The following is a 16,817-nucleotide window of genomic DNA, read 5'->3' as shown; positions in this document are numbered from 1 at the left end:
AGTTGTATGAAAGAACAGTTGTTTTTTTTACTTGTGAATACCTGTATGCATAGTCTAATGTCTAATATCCATTAGTGACAAAAAACCTATCAGTATGTCTGTGGTTGGTTGGTCCGATCGTCCTTTTCAACATAGTGATATAATTTCTTTGTCTGTGTCACATTAATATGAATGGATAGGATTCTTTACCTATAATTCTTAGATCAGTATGAAAAAATTAAGGCTATGAAATCAGCCTGTGTTTTGATTTTGTCACAAATGACTGATACAAGCTAAGCACTGGACATTGTGTGTGTGTGTGTGTGTGTGTGTGTGTGTGTGTGTGTGTGTGCATGCGCGTGTGTGTATGTGTGTGTACATGAGTGCATGCATGTGTGTGTGTTTGTGTGCGTGAGTGTATGCATGTGTGTGTGTGTGTGTGTGTGTGTGTGTGTGTGTGTGTGTGTGTTCAGGATCTGAATTCCATCCAGAACAAAGCTGATGAGATGGAGCTGTTTGCGGCTGTGAACAGAAAGTACAAGCACTTCTTCATCAAGCAGGAGCACCTTCTCACTTTCCGCAGATACGATTTCTTTGAGGTTTGATGATATGCCTTTTCAGATTTGCAAAACTAATATGTTATATTGATAATAGATGAAGAATGACAGCCTTTGGCTTTTTTGTCATTGTGTTATTATGAAGAAAACTTTGACAGTATGTTGTTTTTATCATTTGACCCAGACATGCTGAGTCTTTAACATATGTTACCTTAACCCCCCCCCCCCCCACACACACACACATTTCAGTCTTTATATATAGCACATACCAAGAACATCAGCAACCTTTATGTACAAGGGATAGTCAGGATACTGTGATGCATGTATTAGCCATGATGTATGTGTTTAATCTGTGTTGATAATTCTCTTTTTATTTACAAAATGAGCACAGGCTTTTGGTTCTGAGTCACTGAACATGGACAACTATTTTCTTAGACAGCCTGTTAGTTCTAACATGTAGGAATACTCTTGTGAAAGGTACTTTGCATGTTTAACTATTTTTCTTATCCAGTGTTCACCAGTGATAAATGTTGTGTCCTTTGGAAAGGCACTTCGCTCCTGATTTTCCTCACTCCAGCCAGGTGTGAATGAGTACCTGACTGGGGAAGGTTAAAGTATTGGGCCCCGCCATCACATGCTGAGCCCATGACACAGTCAGTATGAAGGCTCTGTGGCTGTAAAAGGCTGTGAGATCTCTAGCATTTAACTTTTATGTTGAACAGTCGGGATCGGAAGGTTGGGGGTCTGACTCCCCAAACCACGCACTGCTCAAAGACTCCATCTGGCTTCCCTTCGTCAACCTGACTGCCCAGCACGACCCCCTGCAGGAGAAACGCTGGACTGAGCTGCGGCACCTTGACAAGGTGGATGAGATCTTGAGGGTCATGGCCCATTTCCTCAAGGTCAAGGATGCTGACGTAAGTGGAATGGAGAAGCTTGCAGATCTTTGCGTCATATAGTCTGACTGGTTGAGAGGGGGACAGAAGGAAATGCTGCGTGCATGTGAGGAAGGGTTTGGTCTGTTGCGGGCTTTTGAGTGCATGGGAAGATTGACACTCCTAACTACTTTTCTTTCTGTCACTTGAGCTGTAAACTGTTGACACTCCAGTGTATTTGTCCCAATTGTCGCTTGAGTTATTAGCTGTTGACACTCCAGTGTATTTGTCCCAATTGTCGCTTGAGTTATTAGCTGTTGACACTCCAATGTATTTGTCCCAATTGTCGCTTGAGTTATTAGCTGTTGACACTCCAATGTATTTGTCCCTTTTGTCACTTGTGTGGGCAGAAAGTGCAGGAAACACTGAAGGAGCATGCCTTGCTGATCCACCACCCCCCTCCAGTGCAGGCAGCCTCCGTCACCTCCCACAAAACACCACACAACACACGGGAAACCTGGCGCAAAATCTACTCTAACCCTGACCTGTACACCAAGTGAGCCTTGTTGCCTGTGTCCTAGTGGGTGTGTCCTTTTGAGGGAAGATGGACAGTGCTAACTGTGTCTTTGTGTTAGTATCACAGTAAGTAGGCAATGAGGATGAGGATGCTAGTGTGGAATGAGTGTGGCTTTTTTGTGGAATAACTTTCTCTGTGTATTTGTCTTGTTGGTGTGCAGATGAATAGTTGCAACAGTTGTTATATCGTAATGTTGTGCATGTATGTCACACACACATGGCTATTTGTAAAGGTATACTCATATGCATGTGTGCACACATGCATACACATGCACACAGATACACAGACACAAACACACACACACACACACACACACACACACACACACACCACAGAGGAATGCATACCTGTATACACTCACGTTCATACTATGCATTTATGTGTTGATTGTGTCTCCTAACTTTGTGAAATACCACTTGGGATAAAGAAATTAAACTCGTGTGCATATGGACCACACAGCAAAGCTGGATAATCTGCTATGTATGGTTCATGAAAAATTAAGGATCACCTGATGTATAGGGTTCACAAAAAGTCAAGGACCACCTGATGTATAGGGTTCACAAAAAGGTCAAGGACACCTGATGTATAGGGTTCACAAAAAGTCAAGGACCACCTGAAGTATAGGGTTCACAAAAAAGGTCAAGGACCAACTGATGCATAGGGTTCACAAAAAGGTCAAGGACACCTGATGTATAGGGTTCACAAAAAGTCAAGGACCACCTGAAGTATAGGGTTCACAAAAAAGGTCAAGGACCAACTGATGTATAGGGTTCACAAAAAGGTCAAGGACCACCTGATGTATAGGGTTCACAAAAAGGTCAAGGACCACCTGATGTATAGGGTTCACAAAATGTTATGGACCACCTGATGTACAGGGTTCACAAAGTCAAGGACCACCTGATGTATAGGGTTCACACAGTCAAAGACCGCCTGATGTATAGGGATCACAAGTCAAAGACTACCTGATGTATAGGGTTCACAAAGTCAAAGACCACCTGATGTATAGTGTTCACAAAGCCAGGGACCACCTGATGTATAGGGTTCACAAAAAGGTCAAGGACCACCTGATGTATAGGGTTTCACAAAAGTCAAGGACCACCTGATGTATAGGGTTCAGAAAGTCAAGGACCACCTGATGTATAGGATTCACAAAAAGTCAAGGACCATCTGACGTATAGGGTTAACAAAATGTTAAGAACCACCTGATGTATTGGGTTCACAAAATGTTAAGAACTACCTGATGTATAGGGTTCACAAAAAGTTAAGGACCACTTGGAAAGTTGCACTTTAATTGGGGGCATGATTAAATGATGGTGTGTTTCACTGGCATATAGAAGTGTATGCTGCTAATATAATGAGCATGACCAGAGGTACTCTCTTGCACATGCACTTTTTGTTGTTGATACAATGAAAAACCACAGCTATCATTCATAAAACACTGAATAACTGAATGTTTAACTGAAACATCGATTGTTCAATTAATTTTTCAAGCTGTCCATTGATTGTTCAATTAATTTTTCAAGCTGTCAATTTTTCAAGCTGTCCATTGATTGTTCAATTAATTTTTCAAGCTGTCCACAGTAAAATTGTTCATGCATGCATGCCCATGCGTGTGCATGCACGCATGTGTGTGTGTGTGTGTGTGTGCTCTTTTGTGTGTGTATGTGTAACTTGGTAGACAATTAATTAACAGATTTTTTTTTTAAAGCTGATAGAAATGTTGTTCTTGGCTGCATTGAAAACTGGGAGTGCCCTCTGACTGCAGCACAGAGATGGAGGAGAACGCAGGGTTCCAGGACATTGACGAGAGAGACGCAGACACTGTCAACCTCACAGCAGGGTCACGCACCTCACGCAGACGGAAAGAGAGCTACGACTATGTCAACACTGTGCAGATGTTAGGTGGGGGCAAGGCTGCTGTTGTTGTTTTTTAGTTTTAATCCATTAGTATATGACGCATTAGTTTTTGGATGTTTGTAATGGGAAATGTGATGCGTGTTTACAAATGTTTGTATTATATAAAAGTATTAATTGTACATTTATTTAGCGCCTTCAGCCAGCTCAAAGCACTTTTCAGTCAGTTCTAAAAGGAGGAAACATGAACTGCATGTTAATAGCAATTGGAGTAATTGTCACAACCATTGAGGGATTAAAGTGGTAAAGGCTGATCTGTTTACAGATGACAGGATTAAGAGATTCTACATTTGTCACAGTGACAGTAAATCTCATGTTGTTTGTTGATTTTCCAAACAGTAGTACATGTGTTGATAATCATGTATCATGTTTGCAGCTTACAGAGCAGACGTTTGCACTGGTTGTATTAAAGAGAAGCCTTCAGCTTGCTTTCTTCTCTTTTTGTATTGACATTTTGGCTTCATCTGACACTGTTCACCCTCAGAATATGTGGATTAGTTGATTCAACACACAAAACATGCTACAACATGCTACACAAAATGAGATAATAAAGTATTGAGATGATAAAGTATTCTGTACAAGTATGGTATTATGTGTTATATATTGTTGAAACAAAAAATAACATATGAACCAAACATGTTAATTTAACACACAAAACACGCTGCACAGAATGAATGGATGGTATTATGTGCTATATATTGTTGAAACAAAAAATCACACATGAACCTGACTGAGGTGCGGTGTGTACAGGCCTGGACGATGGAGAGCAGAACTCAGGTGACCCAGTGACTGTGCAGGGGTCCTTGCTGTCCTTCCTGCACTTGAGGCATCTCCGTATCCGTGATCTGCAACGCACGGTCAGTCGCTTTGGGGATGTGATGCACCATCACTTCAGTATCCTGTGTTGGAATTTGTTTGTTACATTCAGATGAATATAACCCCCCACCTCAGGTGATATGGTTGATGGGGTTAACCATCCCAGGACAATGGGGGAAAGGGGATGTCTGACACTACACTGACACCACCAGAATAACAACACATCTAGATGGGCAGCGAAAATGCTGATTTATATGTTGGGTGTGTGTTGGAATGCTTTCTGTTTGTCTGAAATATGTGGCAGTGCATTGCTGACATCCTCCTGTGATGTGACAGCACCTGTTTCTGACAGCTTGTCTTGTCAGTCAGAAACACTTTGACATTGTCACACACCAGCTATGACTTTTTCTTCCACTATGTTTGGTTCAAGGCCATTGATGCAAAGGCACTGCGCCTAAATTGTGGGTTGTGAAACACATGTGTGTCTGTGCGAAGCAAACAAAAAAGATAGAGAAGACATATGGTGGTGATAATAACCGGAAGAGAGTCCCTCAGTTTACTCTTATTTTCTTCTCTTGTTTGGCTCTCAAGAGAAATATAAATCTCTTTTCTTTTTTGACAACCACTGTTTAAAGACAGAAAATATACAGCTTCCCCCAAACCATACTGTATGACTCAGCACTGTTGAGAGCAATCAAGACAAAGAAGGAAGTTAGCACCAAATGTCAGGTAACTACATCATGGAAGGAAGGGGTGGGGTTCAGTGTTCTGCTTAGCCAAGTGAACCAGCAGCAAATATTGGACTGTAAAAATTATGAAAAAGCCACATTACCCCTGATTTCTTGACAGATTCAGTATGGTTTTCTTAAGGGTTCAGTGTTCTGCTTGGACCAATGAACCAGCAGCAGATATTGGTCTGTAAAAATTATGAAAAAGCCACATTACCCCTGATTTCTTGACAGATTCAGTATGGGTTTCTTAAGTTCAGAATATTTCAGAAGAATGTAAAACTAAAGAGAGTCATGATGTGTGCAGTGCCTTGGTGTTATGAATTACTTCCGCTCCATTGAACGCACACTGACCATCAACGATGGAGGCCTGTCCTTGGAAGGAGACTCAGCAAAGCGGACCAGGTGAGGGAGTCAGTGGTGCTTGTGTTGAACTGCAGTGAATCAGTGTGGGAAGTGTAGAGTCAGTGGTGTTTGTGTTGAACTGCACTGAATCAGTGTGGGAAGCGTAGAGTCAGTGGTGTTTGTGTTGAACTGCAGTGAATCAGTGTGGGAAGCGTAGAGTCAGTGGTGTTTGTGTTGAACTGCAGTGAATCAGTGTGGGAAGCGTAGAGTCAGTGGTGTTTGTGTTGAACTACACTGAATCAGTGTGGGAAGCATAGAGTCAGTGGTGTTTGTGTTGAACTGCACTGAATCAGTGTGGGAAGCGTAGAGTCAGTGGTATTTGCGTTGAACTGCTGTAAATCAATGTGGGAAGCATAGAGTCAGCGGTGCTTGTGTTGCAGTGAATCAGTGTGGGAAGCGTAGAGTCAGTGGTGTTTGTGTTGAACTGCAGTGAATCAGTGTGGGAAGCATAGAGTCAGTGGTGCTTGTGTTGAACTACACTGAATCAGCTGCTGTTCTGTTTTCTCTTTGTTCCTGGTTGCACAGTGGCCAAGTGGTAATGTGCCCAACAAGGAAATAAGTGTCCACAGTTTGAATCCCACATACCTACCAGAATTTTCACTCCCCCCCTCCTCAAGACCAAGTTGTGGTCTGGGCAATATGGATGAGATGATAAACCAAGGTTCTGTGTGCAGCATGCACTCAGTTCACATAAAAGAACCCATGGCAACAAAAAGGTTGTCTTTGGGGAAATTATGTTGAAAAACCCACTTTGATAGTGAAACAAATACACTTGCAGACAGAAAAAAGGATGGTGTGGTACTATAGCGATGCCATACAGAGAAATCTGTTATGACAAAAAGTAATACAATACAATACAATACAATACAATACAATACAATACAATACAGTACTAAGTATGGGTGTGTCACCTCCATGTGTTTTTCTCCACAGTCCTCAGAATCACCGTGTCAACACAGAAACTCAGGGCACGGTGGGAGGAGGTGGTGGTCTGGGCTCCCATGCCTATCTTCACAACACCCCGCTTGACTTCAAGTGAGTATTCTGTCTTGACTGTCTGCACTGTGTCCTGGGCAGATTGACTGATATTGTGGTGAAAAGTCATTCCTGTCTGTCTCGGTGTAACAGAGTGGAGATACTTGAAAAATTTCCGGTGGGATGAATAAAGATGTAATGTATTGTATTTTTTTTGTTTTGTTTGTATTGCTATTCCCCATACACTCCAGACACCCAGGCTTTGACACACAACCAACAGGCCTGGAGGAATCTGGTGAATGGTTCTTTTGTGCTGCGCCCAAGTGACTTTCACAGACTTAATGGAGAAAAAGATGTTCTCAGCTCTACATCATTTATATGTTGTTCACAGCCTTTTAATTAAGGATGCTTACTTCTTGCTGTTCTGATTGAGCTGAGTCACTGAAATGTTCCCAACATGGCAGATAAAAAATCTTCTGCCTGTGATGTACACGTCAGTGTCGTTCTATCAGTCACGTTGTCAGTTCATTCAAGCTGATTTTTGGTAGAAATTAGAGACTTCCAAAAGAACAAAAAGCAATAACCAAAATGATGTGTGTGTGTGTGTGTGTGTGTGTGTGTGTGTGTGCATGCAAGCATATGTGTGTGTGTGTATGTTTGTTTGCGGGTGGGTCTGTTAGCTTTGGTTAAAAAAAATTTTTCTTCACATTCTTTGCTGCTGTTTTTTCCATTGATCTCCATAGCTGAATCATACATCTTGCATTCAGCATTGTGTGTTTCAAGACCAGTCTTGATTCCTGACAGTTTGTGGCATGTAGTTTGTCTCTTTGTGAATCTATTACAATTGTAAATGAAGATGATGAAATGATGTAAACAGCATGATTCATACATAATGCAGTGGTAAACCAACAAACTCCCAAAAAGCCTTTTCTTTTGCCTTATCTGTGAACAGCAGAGATAGGATGCTAATGCCTGTATGAAGACTGTTGTGTTGGTGTGGTCACCAGAATCAGTGAGTCGGAGTTCATGGAGTATGGGGATGTGGAGAACCACGACGACTTCTACACCATTGACGAGGGGCGTGTCCACGTGCAGGACCAGAGAGGTTACTACGTCATGTACACCTCCTCCGTCGCTGACTTCCAGTGAGTCGCCCTGGCACAGCTGTTATTTCTTCTTCTATTTGCTACTTTATGGAAGGTTGTTGTTTTTTTTATTGCTTTTTTTCAAAATTTGGGACAGTTTGTTTTTTGCATTTTGATGATGATGAATGATGATGGAGGTGATGAAAATGCTGCTACGGGGGTCCGTTTAGGTGTGGGGTTACTTGACAAGGCTACCCTCATGATATGTCCTGGTGTTGACCAGGCTGAGAGATACAGACGCCTGCAGTGTTCGTCAGGAATTCAGGTATTCTGAATTCCCTCTTATGGGGCTTGAACCCATATCCTCCCAGCCATCAGTCCACAACACTAGATACTTCACCACAGTGGCTTGGAATGAAGTTTATTTGATGCAGTTCTTGCTTCAGGTGACAGTCGACTTCTTTTCCCGGTGATGTCCTTGTGAGTCATTTTGCCATAGCTCCCATATCCTTTTACAGTGACTTCTTCTGTCTGTGACTCCACATAAGTTGACTTGTTACAACTCAAGTTTTTAGTGAACCTTTCATCAGTAATTGACTTCAGGTTAGATTATGATGTATTCCTTGCCTGCTGCTCATCTCTGGTAATTCTCTCCATGCTTCAGGGCTTCCCACCTGTATTTGTGTTTTATCATTGACTTCATGTAAGTTTACAATGTAATGTTTGATCTGTTGGTTACTGGAGTATTGTATATAACAGACAAAATTATCTGTTGAAAGTAATAATTCTTAATGTTGTTGTTGTTGTTTGGAACTAAAGCTGTACTTGTATAACCAGTTTCACGGTTAATCGTGCTTTGATCAGTAATTAAAAAAAACCTAAACCAACAGGTGCTGCCTATGACACCAGTGTAACAGGTGTCAGTTGTGACACCAGTGTAGCAGTGCTGGCCATGACATCAGTGTAACAGGTGCAACAATCTAACAGGTGCCGGCTGTGACTCCAGTGTAACAGGTGCTGATTGTGACACTAGTGTAACAGGTGTTGGTTGTGACACCAGTGTAGCAGTGCTGGCCATGACATCAGTGTAACAGGTGCCGACTGTGACACCAGTTTAACAGGTGCCGGCAGTGACAACAGTCTAACAGGTGCTGGTTGTGACATCAGTGTAACAGGTGCCGGTTGTAAAACCAGTGTAACAGGTGCCGGCTGTGACACCAGTTTAACATGTGCCGGTTGTGACACCAGTGTAACATGTGCTGGTTGTAACAGGTGCTGGCTATGACACCAGTGTAACAAGTGCCGCCTGTGACACTAGTGTAACAGGTGCTGGCTGTTAACACCAGTGTAACAGGTGCCAGCTGTGAACACCAGTGTAACAGGTGCTGGCTGGGACAACATGCCGGCTGTTCACACCAGTGTAACAGGTGCTGGCTGGGACAACATGCCGGCTGTTCACACCAGTGTAACAGGTGCTGGCTGTGACAACAATCTAACAGGTGCCGGCTGTTAACACCAGTGTAACAGGTGCCGGCTGTTAACACCAGTGTAACAGGTGCCGGCTGTGACAACATGCTGGCTGTTAACATCAGTGTAACAGGTGCCAGCTGTTAACACCAGTGTAACAGGTGCTGGCTGTGACAACATGCTGGCTGTTAACACCAGTGTAACAGGTGCCAGCTGTGAACACCAGTGTAACAGGTGCTGGCTGGGACAACATGCCGGCTGTTCACACCAGTGTAACAGGTGCTGGCTGTGACAACAATCTAACAGGTGCCGGCTGTTAACACCAGTGTAACAGGTGCCGGCTGTGACTGATATTTCAGGGCCATAGAAAAGGATCTGCTGCTCATGGCCACCCATTTCATTGAAAAGGACCGTGACTATCGCAGCACAGGCAGATTCAGGGGCTCTGACTCCAGTCGCCGATCTCGCACAGTGAGTCATTGTTGTTGTTTTTGTCTGTGAAAGTTCCGCCCCTTGTTTCCTTTTGTGATGGTGTTGGTTTGCCTGTGTTCAGTGATTTGTATCAGGAGTAATCATTATGGAAATGATTAGATGCTTTTGTTGTCCAGTATGAGTCTGTGTGTGTTAAGTGGCATGCATCAAGCCGGTCAGTCATTTTATGAGAGAAGTGTAGTTAATCTGCATCTGTTTTCCCCACTAACATACTGTTCTGTTTGATGCATGAACTTTTTATGCCTGTATATATGTATCTTACATTTGTTCACTTTTGTTGTGTACCTTGGACATTTTACTACAATAATCTCATATCTAGGATGTGTTGATAAAAAAAAAAAGTTTTTATTATTTTAGTTTTGTTTCACAGAAATGCTATCTGATATGCAGATTGTGTGTGTGTGTGTGTATGTATGTGTGTGTGTGTGTGTGTGTGTGTGTGTGTGTGTGTGTTTGCATCCACAGGATGCAGGGGATTTTGACATTCCCAGCTACGCTCACCAGGATGTGGATCGCTTCGGAATCCTCCTGGACATCTGGACCAATGAAACTGCTTTCCAGGAGCGGAAAAGAGAGGTACAAAGTGACACTGACCGGAATCTTGAGCTGGCATTGTGGATCATTTGCCTTTTTCTTTACCACATTCATTCATTCTTTTCTTTGTTTTTTGCATCTGTTAGACCTGGACTGATTGTTAGTTGGCAGTTTTCTTTTAAAAAGAGGTACAAAGCACAGCACACACTCAGCACACAAAAGACTCAAGCATAATAGGATAGTTTTTCAATGCAAATAAGGTAAACGTATTGTCACACACAGAAAATAAAAATAAAAAAGGAAAAATTTAACTCTCTGGACGACGGAATGTGTGAGCATTCCTACATAAAATATATTCGGATTCGGACGACGGAATGGAATAGAATTTTCCAAAAATAAAAATCCATCATGCGCTGTACATGTGATTTTGTGATTAGCCAAGCAGAGTGTGCTATTCTGGGTCACTCCACAACCGAAAGGTATGATTGGCCAGCGTGTCATGTGTGGCCCGTCTCGCACACACGCTGACAAAGTCACTGACTGGTTGTCTGCTTGCGTGCCAGCCTGTTTGCAAAGCGGGTTCTACTCAGAATGTTGTGGAGCGAACAAGGCAGTGACGGCAATGTTTTAGTGTTGCCGAAGTACTTGAAATGCTACAAACTGAAGGGTCGGACATTGAAGAGGTGGATGATGACGAAGAAGAAAGTGAATTTAATGCAAGCATGGGTATGGTGATTCGGGATGAAAGAGTGGCATTATTTTCTACAAAATGGCAAAACTGTAAAAATAAGATGAGAAATTTGATTTTTTTTTGTATGTATTTTGCAAATTTCATTTTCTTACTCTGTATTTTGTATTTTTTGTATTTTTTTCCCAAACTCTTACAAATGGGCTGTCTGTGGGGAAAAGCAAGGGAGAAAACTTATCGCCCCGAGTGAGTTAATTCTGGAAACCCCCCCCCAAAAAAAAACAAAACAAGCAACAACACACAATAAATGATGTTAGCACCAGCAACAAAAACAAGAATGCTTCCCTTACCCCCTCTTCCTATTTTCTCAAAACAAAAAAGAAGAACAAGGAAAAAAAAAAAGAAACATACCTGTGGTGTTGAACCCTTACAACACTCAAAACCAACACTGTGCTTACAGCTGCTGGACTGTTACTACGAGGCCTACCAGCATGTGACAGACCGTGACGAGAAACGGGCACTGGCCGAAACCATCACCCAGGTCATGCACCGACGACCCCGCATGGACTTTGATGCTCCGTACTTCATTCGAGCATACAGGACAGAGTGCACCATCCTTCAGCAGGAAGCGGCCTTGGTGAAAAGCATTCTGGACAAACAGGTGGGCTGACGAGGGGCCATCATGTCATGGCATTTTATGCCTTGATGTTTGTGTGGTGTTATGTTTTGTTTCCATGCACAGTGGGTTACGGTAATGTGTGGAATACGTTTTATAGTTTGTGTTAATGTTGGGAATACGTTTCATAATTTGTGTCATCACACCCATGCACTGTGGGTTAATGTGGGGAATATGTCTAATCTGTTGTGTCATCATGTCCATGCACTGTGGATTAATGTGGTGAATAAGTTTAATCTTTTGTGTCATGTCCTTGCACTGTGGATTAATGTGGTGAATAAATTTAATCTCTTGTGTCATGTCCTTGCACCGTGGATTAATGTGGGGAATAAGTTTAATCTCTTGTGTCTTCATGTCCATGCACTGTAGGTTAATGTGGGGAATCATTTGTGCTGTCACGTCCATAAAATGTGGGTTGCAGATTGAGGAGCAGCGAGTGTACACACAACGTGTGTGTAGGGAGGGGGAGGCTCACTTTGGTCTGCCCACCCGTGTCATTCCCAAACAGCCCATTTCTGTCAACCTCAGCAGGTATGTGGACAACCGTGATTACATTTTTTGGTTGTGTCTGTGTTTTCCTTCAGTCTGTTCTGCTGATCCTGAAGGCACAAGTTGAAAACAAAACAATGTTTTGAGAGAGAGGTGTAGGTACCTGTGTATGTGTGGTGATGTTTATGTGTGGAGGCAGGGAGGGCGAAAAGATTAAGGTCGAGTAGTTTGAGGGGAGGTGTGAAAATCAGTGTGTGCGCATGAACATTGTGTGTATGTGTGTGTGTGTTTATCATGCATGTAGGCCTGTATGTTTGCACTGAGTTATTCTTGCATATGACTGAAGATCTTTTTTTCTTAATTGTCACTGAAAACTTTTGATATCCATTGTGAATATAATTATGCATACACACTACTTTGATTTTATTGATGACTGTTTCTGTTAAGGATTGATTTATTTACAGAATGATTTGTTCATGAAGTAGTAAACAGTTTTAATAACTTTATGAGAATTCTGATTTCAAATATATGAGCTGTACACTGCATCTGACAAAGACACCCGCAGTGTTGTTTACAACCTGTCACTGTGTGTACAGACCAGCACTGAAGAATGTCTACATGCTTGAGTTCCATCCTACCCTGGCCATTGCCAGCCGTATACCCAAGGCCCTCAAGTATGCCAACTGGGTCAGTAGTTTGACTTACCTTCCCCCCCCCCCCCCCTTTTTTTTTTTTTTTTTTTTTTTTTTGCATGTTCCTGGACTTTCTTGGGTCGACCACCGTTTTATTTTGTATATGAATTCATTATAACAATTTAGAGTAGATGGAAAAGAAAGGGGAAAAAACAAAGAAAGAAAAAAAAAGAATACAGTGTACATTAACAATAACATCGTCGTCATAAGTCATTGTACTTATAATATATTGTTCTGTCAATTTGGTCGCTGTTTGTTCACTTATGGGTTATTATTTTATATTTTTCATGTCTGGTTATGGAGAACAGGATTTTTTTTTTTTTTTTGTATATTATATAAGATTGTTTTTTACTGTTGGGTTTAATCCAGAAGGATTAATACTTTTGCTTTTTGCCCTTTTCTCTCAAGTTCAGCAAATCTAATTTTTCTCTTTAATTTCCTTTTGATTGCTTGATAAAAACGATTATGTGACAGTAAGTTGACCATAAAATTGGCCATAAACCCTTCTTTTCTCTGGGCTTTTTTTGTCAGATTGCAGCATTTGTTTTTCATGACCATAAACAAGGAGAAAATATATACATGGAAATGTTTTGCGAACGGCAGAAGTCTTTTTATTTGTTTTGAAAAACAGATCTTGAAATTCAACACAGTTCAGCTTTTTACAGTAGTTTGACAGTAACAGACTTTCTCTTATATCCTGAAAAAAAATCTACAATCTTAATGTCAAAGGAAACAGATATGTCTGTACTGTAGCTGTTCATGATGCAATGGTTGCTTCCCTTTTTTTTTTCTAGGGAAGTAACTATTTACAGGTTCCTAATGATTATTCCCAGAGTTCATTCCCTTCGATTTCAAGCCAGCCTGTTGGGTTTTGTTGCCTAAATTGTCTGACGTTTGATATGGCCTTTCATTGCTTGAAGTGTAATGGTCACAATATAACAATGTGAATGGCAATGAAGATGCAAAGGAGTGGTAAGTAATATCATGCGTGTGTATGTGTACTGTGTGTGTGTGTATGTGGTGTGTGTGTGTGTGTGGTGTGTAGTGTGTGTGTGTGTATGGACAGATGTGTATGTGTACAAATACAAATATAAATGGTTTATTCATCAATGCCTTTGCCCCTGTCTGTGTGCATGTATGTATGTGTGTGTTCTGTGTGCCATGTGAACAGGAGATCCAGCAGATGCACAAGCCGGAGACAGTGCAGGACAGCCTGAACCTGGAGAAACGCCTGCTGGAGGTGGCCCACAAGGAGTGGAACACCATGCCTCACATCGGCACTTCCTTCTCCCCACAGCTTGACAAAGACGTGAGCCTCAAGGGTTGATCTCTCTCACTCTTTTGGCCCGGGAGTACAGAAGACACAGTACTTTATTATCTCAACAAGATAAATTGATTTTGTGGTGTGAAACACATAAACAATATGCTTGTACAGTTGTATTATTTTTTGTTTTTTTTGTTTGTTTTTTGTCATGACAGATTCCTCTGTATGAAATTCAGGCTGCTCTCCCCAGGGAGAGTGCGTGGCCATAACACAGTGCTTAATTTTTTCAACTTATTTTTTCTGTCTGCAAGTGTATTTGATTTTGATGAAAAAAAGTTGGTGAGGGTGTGGAGGGGTTGCGTAATTTTTGCCACTCCCTTTTGTTGCTCTGGATTCTTTTACATGTACTAAGTGCATGCTGCTCATGGGTTCTTGGTTTATTGTCTCATCCTAAAGACTACCACCCAAACCATCACTCAAGGTGGAGTGGAGAGAAGAGTAAAAATCCTGGTCCTTGTGGGTCTCCAACCCATGAAAACGTACTTTCTAGCTGGGCACATTGCCATCAGGCCACCTCTCTGGGTGTGTCAAGTTGTGGTAGTCTGAGTCAACCTCATGATAACATTTATTTTACAAGCAGTACAGGACAAAAATCAAAATGAAAAAATGAAGTTATACATTTGAAGGAGTCTAAAGGTTTATTCTGTTTATATCTCTGGAGCTAGTTACATATTTTTTTCATCTTCAGTGTTGTCTTATGTTTTTTGTGCAGTGTTTAACAATCAATTTTTGTCTTGATAGACACAAAGGATAGTGAAGGAGGTGACCTCTAAAAGCCGGAACTGTTTGGTCAAGACTCAATGATCGGTTTGTGTTTTCAGTTGTTTTCAGACATCTATGTGGAAGACCCGCTGTTCATGTGTGAGCTGGCCCAGCACCTGGTGAACCAGCAGGAGCAGCAGAGCGGGGCGCGACGCTCTCACAAAGATAGACAACTGGGCATGTTGGAGGCCGTGGGCAGGGTCATGGAGGTCAGTTCCTGTTTCACTTTCAAGGGGCAGTCAGAGCATGTGGATTGATCTATGAATGCTGCACCACTTATGCTGTAAACCACATTTATATTTTTTTGAAAACATATACTTCAGTGGCACCAGATGTCTGACCTCTGCATAACCCCAACACACTGATCAGGTCTTGAGGTCAGTGGAGATCAGTGAATGCACACTGCATACTTCATGAAAAAACATGGAGATGTTTTATTTATTTAAAGGAAAAAAGAAACCTGGGGTCTGTCACAACGGAATGCTTGATAGAAAGAATTTTTTTCTTCTTTTAGACAGACAGTCAGACAGAAACAAAAACAGGCTATCTAGGAAAAGGCTTTTAGAAAATAATGAAGTAAAAGTGTTATTGATAAGGATTTCAAGCTAGTTTATTATGTCTTGCAAAAAAGCCCAATCCAGTTCCTACCTGCTGACAATCATGCATGGTGGGAAATCACCTCAGTCTTTTCCCTCCATTTCCCCCAGTCTTGTATATAGAAGGACAGGATACACGACAGTGATGTAGGTCAAACTGAGACAGTAGATTTGAACATTATCTAAGTATCACTGTTATCCTTGCTGTGAATACAGCTCAACTGTATGAGTATATCTTAACTGTGTAGGATTATCTTGTACATTGTTTTCCACCACCATTTATTAATTTTATTTTGAGATCTAAAAATGCTGACATGATATTTATGTGTTGTTTATTTTACAGACAGTGACGCTGAGGCACCGTCTGATTGAAGCTGCCTGGGAAAGCGAGATCCTTTCAGATGTACGTGGGGTTTATTCTGTTGTTCTTGTTCACGCAGTTTATGATTGTTGACGTATTGTGCCTTACGACACAGCATGGAGAGAGTGAAGGAGAGAGATCCAGATCACATTTTCAAAATATGAACTCACACATGCACATGTGCAGTATGCATACACATGCCCACCCCCCACCCCCACACACATGCCGCCCCACCCCCACCCCCACAGCACCCCCACTCCAAAACACACACACATAGATAAACACACAGTTATTCACACAGGGACACACACAGAGACACAGACAGACACCGACTGATAGACACACACACACACACACACAACGCACACACACGCACGCACACATGCATGCACGCACGCACGCATGCATGCACACACACACAACCTTTCACCCCTGCTGTCACCACCATTATCTTCGTGATTGTTATTCCACCTTTTTTTCCCCTCTTGAATATTATGATGAGCAATGTTGTTTTTGTTATGTTCATGATGTTGATATTATTACAAATCTCATTATTTGCATGATTTACTTTTATTTGTGTGTGAAATTTGGGCTGCTCTCCCTGGAGAGAGCATATCGTCACAGTGTAGTGCTACCCATTTTTATTTTGTCTGTAAGTTTATTTGTTTTGCTATCAAAGTGGGTTTATCTGCAGTATTTTGCAAGGGACAACTCCTTCATTGCCATGGGTTCTTTTAGATGTTCTAAATGCATGCTGTACATGGGACCTTGGTGTATCATCTCATCCAAATGACTAACACCCAGATCACTCGTCAAGGTCTTTTA

General features: G+C 41.8%; 1 protein-coding gene across 4 annotated transcripts in view; it reads left to right on the top strand.

Moving 5' to 3' along the window:
* Window positions 1-16,817, top strand: part of LOC143299362 (uncharacterized) — a 65,510-nt gene that overhangs the window by 6,677 nt on the left and 42,016 nt on the right. For all 4 annotated transcript variants that reach the window (XM_076612502.1, XM_076612499.1, XM_076612501.1 and 1 more), the window contains exons 9-24: window positions 453-578; window positions 1,259-1,453; window positions 1,822-1,967; window positions 3,754-3,890; window positions 4,653-4,759; window positions 5,754-5,851; window positions 6,785-6,886; window positions 7,834-7,971; window positions 9,738-9,849; window positions 10,336-10,446; window positions 11,553-11,753; window positions 12,190-12,299; window positions 12,854-12,944; window positions 14,121-14,258; window positions 15,095-15,244; window positions 15,975-16,034. In XM_076612502.1, coding sequence (XP_076468617.1) covers window positions 453-578; window positions 1,259-1,453; window positions 1,822-1,967; window positions 3,754-3,890; window positions 4,653-4,759; window positions 5,754-5,851; window positions 6,785-6,886; window positions 7,834-7,971; window positions 9,738-9,849; window positions 10,336-10,446; window positions 11,553-11,753; window positions 12,190-12,299; window positions 12,854-12,944; window positions 14,121-14,258; window positions 15,095-15,244; window positions 15,975-16,034 — 2,022 coding nt within the window. The remainder of the gene's footprint in view (window positions 1-452; window positions 579-1,258; window positions 1,454-1,821; window positions 1,968-3,753; window positions 3,891-4,652; window positions 4,760-5,753; window positions 5,852-6,784; window positions 6,887-7,833; window positions 7,972-9,737; window positions 9,850-10,335; window positions 10,447-11,552; window positions 11,754-12,189; window positions 12,300-12,853; window positions 12,945-14,120; window positions 14,259-15,094; window positions 15,245-15,974; window positions 16,035-16,817) is intronic.

This window comes from Babylonia areolata, chromosome 25, assembly GCF_041734735.1.
Source record: "Babylonia areolata isolate BAREFJ2019XMU chromosome 25, ASM4173473v1, whole genome shotgun sequence".
NCBI classification, from domain to species: domain Eukaryota; kingdom Metazoa; phylum Mollusca; class Gastropoda; order Neogastropoda; family Buccinidae; genus Babylonia; species Babylonia areolata.
The sequence above is the reverse complement of the archived record's forward strand: the minus strand, read 5'-3'. Positions and strand labels throughout refer to the sequence as shown.